This window comes from Dufourea novaeangliae, unplaced genomic scaffold, assembly GCF_001272555.1.
Source record: "Dufourea novaeangliae isolate 0120121106 unplaced genomic scaffold, ASM127255v1 scaffold335, whole genome shotgun sequence".
Classification (NCBI taxonomy): Eukaryota; Metazoa; Arthropoda; class Insecta; order Hymenoptera; family Halictidae; genus Dufourea; species Dufourea novaeangliae.
The window spans coordinates 368465-374464 of NW_015374211.1; the positions used below are offsets into that span (position 1 = coordinate 368465).

Genomic DNA, 6000 nt, shown 5'->3' on the forward strand with positions numbered 1-6000 from the left:
TATGCCGTAGGCTAGCAAGAACGAGTACGAGTCTATGCACTCTAATTATTACATATACAAAAAAAAAAAAAAGAGTTAAAACGTCAGATTGTTAATATAGCGTTGAAGTATGTCTTGCATAATTCTATGATTGTATAAGGAAGTAGGTATTACAGGACCAAATATTTGACATTTTTCATGACCAGGGAGCACATCCAGCCAGACTACTCTCATAACGATCGTGAGAATTTTCTCTTCACTCGAAACAATCAGTTGAAAAATTGACAAATATAACTCACAACGCATCCGGGATAAAGTTAGAAGCTCTGTTTTTTCAATTTTCATCCGGGTAACGCTTATGACGAACAGTTGCAAATTCTACCTAGACTAATTTGAAAGAAGTGCATTACGTTTCGAGGAGAAGGCTGATGTTTGCTACCCCCAATTAACAATAATTAATAAACAGTTAACATAGAAGTAGCAAGAGTGTATTTACTTGTTTGACAAGATTCCATAAAATCTCTGTTTTGAAAATGGTATATAGAGAATTAGAACACCTCGTTTCGACTCGTTACCTAAGTGATCATAGTCTATATCCCGAGTACAGTAAGGAGTAACATTGAAGTGCAAAATAAAGCGGAATCTATAACCCAGTCGATTGATATATATATATATATATATGATTCGATGAGTTCACGTAATCAGGGTAATGTACAAGCACAAAACCGAGAATCTCTTTGAATTGACACTGTGTGACAGGTTCTTTCTCAGAGAATAAATTAAAAATTCATACACGTCGTGTTTTAAAAACAACAGTCTCGTAGAATCACAAAGCAACAAGGATAATTACACCAGGACGAGCTGCTAATTTGTCGAGGCAGAGTTGTTACGATATAAGTTTCTTTATACACACACACACATACACACACAAACGCAAACATACCCATTGAAGAACCTTTATTGTACGAGAGAAAGGCTAGACGCACCACAAAAGCATGGTTTATACTGACACGTTGACTATTGCACGTACTTATTTATAATCTATTTATATCAAAAATTAATCGAGCATAATAAAAAGAGTATCTGACAGTATGTACCGACCAGATTCTATACGTAATTTTCTGCAACAGCCAACAGACGATTTAACGAAATCCATGTGTATCGTGGGTCCAATTGCTTCCAAACCGGTTGTGTGTGTGACTTCCGACACCTTAACCTCGCCTCCCTCATCCACATGATATTCTAAATCCACCACCATAACCATCCCATGCACAAGCATCAGTTACTCTGCGACTAAAGATGACAACATGAACAAGTTCCATGTACATAGAAGAATCGGTTATGCAAGCAAGCAAGCACGTGTGTTTCTATCCCTCTGAATCCGCGAACGATGATCGGAAGGTGTGCCCCGCCGGGCCCTATCCCCTGCACCCCCTGGTACAGCCCACCCCCGAACAAAGACACACGCGTCGTGCCCACCCCCCGGCCAGATGATGATGAATCAGATTTGAGTCGCTGGCGCGAAACTAACCGTTGGCTTGTGTGTGTTGCAGCAACCGAAACCCGGTGAGCCGCTCTACGCGCAAGTTAACTTGGAGAAGAAAAAGAAGCGGCAGTATGAGCTGGGGGTTGGCCAGGGACAGGGTCAGGGCCCGGTAGGTTCTGGTGTGGTGGGCGCGCTGTCGGCCGGCGCGCCGAACGCCGCCGGCCAATGGGTGGCCGACGGCGGTGTGGTCGGTGTCCCGCCGGACGGCGGTTCGGCCGCTACGTCGACGGTGAACGTACCGCCGAACTCGACCGTGGCTTCCGCCGGGGACTCGTGGGTATAACAGGGTCTAGGAGAAGATATGCCTGCTGGAGAACCCACCAGAGGGTGCTCGAGTGTTAGCCTTCCCCCGAGCCTGTACGCCGAGGTCGTCATCGGAGGAGGATCGCCATGGATAACCAATGATGTATGGGATGAAGAGGGATAGGGGGTGGAGGATGGAGCAAGATATTTTGTTCTACGCGCCTGTTCTGATCTCTCCTCGATAGATATCGCGTCTGAAGACTGGAAAGAGAGAAAGGGGCATTACAATGGACCTGGAAGAGAGAGGGGGAGGGTGGGAGGACCGGGTTTTCTTGTTTTGATTCTTTCGTTGCACACGCCCCTGGCGAATGGTCCACGTTGTTAGAAGAGTATATATTGTGACAGAGAGTAGCCACGTGTTCGGATGTACAGAGCTGGAACAGCTTCTCAGAGGGAATAGGAAGACTGAGAATATATAGAAGGGTACATAGAGATATATGTATGTTAGAGAGACTTAAACGGGGCGCGATCTCGGACGCTTCGCGTCGACTTTCTAGAGTCAACGATCTGTCCAGAGATATTCTTTCGTCTGGGGGATTCCGTCGACTGTCTTTATGATGTCACTAGAGGACACACGGTCGTCGTGAATAATAGTTGCACCACAGCAACTCCCAACCCCCCCAACGCCACGTTTTTTTCGTGTGTATAGTAAGTGGAAGCGACTTGTCCGACCACATCCGCAGCAGTAGTCGCACTAATGGCTCTAAACCTTCATTGCACAATTCTAAATTAATATATATATATATATATATACATATTATAAATACTATACATATATGTGTATGTATATTTCAAGAGGGTACTCGAGATGGTGTGAGTACCAGCATAAAAGTACTATTAAGATTAAGTAGACGGTATTATTAATATTACTATTATAAATACAAGGAGGGTATAAATGAATTATATATATTATACAGATATATTATACACCACGTACACACGATACACTCATACATACATACACACACACTCACGTAGACATATATCTCGACTATGTACTACTATTGTATTGTATTATGGAAACTTCTGAGGCTGTGGGTGTGGCATATATACACATACGAGGATGCCGAATATATTTGCGAGCTGCACTTTAATTTTCTTTTTCCGGTTTCGAGAGTGAAAGAGAAAGAGAGAGAGAGAGAGAGAGAGAGAGAGAGAGAGAGAGAGAGAGAGAGAGACAGGGCGAATGAAAGAGATCGAGCGTGTGCAATCTGTGTGTGAGTCTACTATTACTATTCGTCTGATACTGTCCAATAAGCGACAGAGGAGGGAGGGGGTTAGAAATAACCACCTCCCCCTCCTCTCCGTCGAAAGAGCCACGTTGTCAATAGGCGGGAAAAACGCCGTTAAAGTCTGTTGAATGAGAAGAGAGAGAACAAGATTAAGAAGAAGACAAGAAGGAGAAGTAAGGAGGATAAAAGCTAGAGAGATGCTCGAGATCGTTTTTGAACTGTCGTGAACACGCAACGAGGATGACCGGTAACCTAACCGTGAGCGTGAGCGACACAGGATCGATGAAAGGGACGACAGAAGGAGAGTATGTGATGTTCAATGTTATCGAATGTTTGACAGAGATGACATTATTGATAGCCGATATACATATTATATATATATATATACATATATATTATATATATACAAATAAATATATCCCTGTTCTATTTCTTAAATAATATTATTACGACAGTTGAATCGAGTGTGTTCGCGGATGATTTAATGGAGAAAGTATAAACACCAATCAATGGAGGGAAAACGAATCCCATACGAGATACCATAAAGTTTCTTGTAAAATTCAGAATTCTATATATATATATACATGTATTAATTAACAGACACGTATTATGTACGCACGTCGCGATCCAAGGACGATCGATCCTGTCGATCGTGTCTCACCCGGTCCAAGTTCTTCATCGATCCATGGTTCTCGATCACCGTAGCTGTCCAGCGTTCTGTATATATATACATATATTCATCTTCGAGACGCGATCCATCCCTTTCATTTTGTCGGAACGATCGACGGGATCGATGTGCACACCGTAACCGCGTGAAACTGGAAAAATCGAATACAGCGAGACACACGATCGTCGACGTGCTCCGCATCGAGGAAAACTATTATCGTTGCCAGATTAATATTTGATCGATTCCGGATCTAGAGGAGTCGGCCGAGACTCGTACGATGGTTTCTGTTCTAATTACGAATTACCGTTAACACCGTAACGCTGCACAGAAGAGCCACGATATCGCGAGATAACATCGCGTGTGGATAATCGATAAAATCCACTTTGATCGAGAAGAAAAAAAAAATATTTATTCATTCATATCATATCACACTGCCATGCGGGCCACTTCTAATTGTAACGGAAGATCGTGGTCCGGGAAACGCCGATACAGACGCGTTTACCGCCCCGAGAGAGAAACGGTTTCGTCCTCGATATACATATTGAAAATGTTACGAATCAACGAAGATGAATGATGGTATTGCGATATCGTGTCTAGCGTGAGAGGTTGCTGTGTGTCCAGTGTTGATTGTAATGGGGTTATAATGGGGTTACGAGAAGAACGGATTGATCGTCAACAGAAGCGATCGTACGCCACCAAACTTGCGGTTCCGCGTGCACAGACAACGGGCCACCATTCACACGCCTCTCCGCAAATACGAGAGGCACACTTCGAGCTTATCGTTTGAACTGCTAGCAGAGAGATCCCTTTTTGCGCTCGTGATACAGCGTGATGATATGATAAATAGAGAGTGCCATGCGGCGACGTGAATAAATAGCGCGAAACCTCTTAGAGGAACCCTAGACCATTCCGCTCAAAGTGACACACCGTGGCTCCGGGATATATGTATCTTCGTGATCCTATGGATCGGTGCTTCGGGATTGTTTTTCATTTAATGGAATCGACTACTGGTGGTTCAATCTTAAACTTAAGGATAGAAACTTCGGAGAAATGATTTTTGATCCTGAAATTCAAATGGATTCTAGGGGTGTACGGTCGTTGTCGAGCACTATCTGGACTCTTCTCTTCTGTGAGATCGTCAAGGAATTGATTTTATATCAAATCGAAGTAATAAATAACATAGGTACGCACTCCTTAGACTTTACACATTTTTCAAGTGAGAAACGCTGAGATGTAAGAGCCAAGAAATTACTGTAAACATGATTTTCAATGCTTGCGATCCAAAGATGCAAAACAGAGAAAAATCCAAAGAGGAAAGATACAGAATTACACTGAAAACCCGAAGAACGATTCCCGGGAGCGACCGAAGAGACGATTTTGTTCGACGATCGAGAAGATCCCTCAGAGGAGATACGATACACGAGATTTTCCGAAAGAGTTCCGTGTTTTATCGTCGGATCATTCGTAGCGCCTGGATATCCTCGCACCTGGAGGACCGAAGGATCCAATGTAGCCGTCAGGATCTATAATGAACGAACCGAAGATTTTGATATCCGCTTTTTATCGTTTATGCGTAACCGGCGTTTCTAATTTTTTACGAAGATTCACGAGAAACTGAAGAAAAAAAAAACTACCAGAGAACGCGAGAGAGTGGGATTTTGTAAAAAAAAAAAGAAGAAAATAGTTTGTCGAACGAAGCGTTCTAGAAAAATCAAATAATGAAAAAAAAAAAAGAGTCGAGAAGAGCGTGGAACGACCGTAAGCTGATCAAGGAACGAAATTCGAAAATTGTTATATAGAGGAATTCAATTTTTCACGTACCTTTATACAATTTTCTAGTTTTTGACATTCTGTACTCACAGAATGTTTTGTAATATTTTTAACTCTTGTTCATTCTATAATCGATGATCTATCAATCGACACAGCCATTGCGGCGAACGAATCTTCGATGTTTTGTGTTTCTCGTGACCAGTTTCTTTTAAAACGAAACAACGTTCTCCCTTCCTTTGACAAACGAAGCGATTTCTTTCTTTTTTTGTCGAGACGCGACTCAGCCTACGGTTCTCACGGGGGATGAAAGCTACGCGCATCCGTCAGAAGTTTTAAAGACGGTGTTGCGTTTTACTAGGGCGATTTTTACGCTGTCTTTTACACACGTTTTTCTCGCCGGCCTAAGGGAACCAGAATGGCGAACAACGATCGATGGCGATCGCGATCATATTCGCAACACTTTTTGCTTTCTCGCAAGCAAGGGATGAAAATCAAACTCGATT

General features: G+C 42.8%; 1 protein-coding gene across 2 annotated transcripts in view; it reads left to right on the forward strand.

Annotated features, from left to right (window-relative positions):
• The window catches only part of LOC107192322 (catenin delta-2), a 28411-nt gene extending 26603 nt beyond the window's left edge, over window positions 1-1808 (forward strand). For both annotated transcript variants that reach the window (XM_015581538.1, XM_015581539.1), the window contains exon 13: window positions 1533-1808. In XM_015581538.1, coding sequence (XP_015437024.1) covers window positions 1533-1808 — 276 coding nt within the window. The remainder of the gene's footprint in view (window positions 1-1532) is intronic.
• Window positions 1809-6000: the final 4192 nt, after the last annotated feature.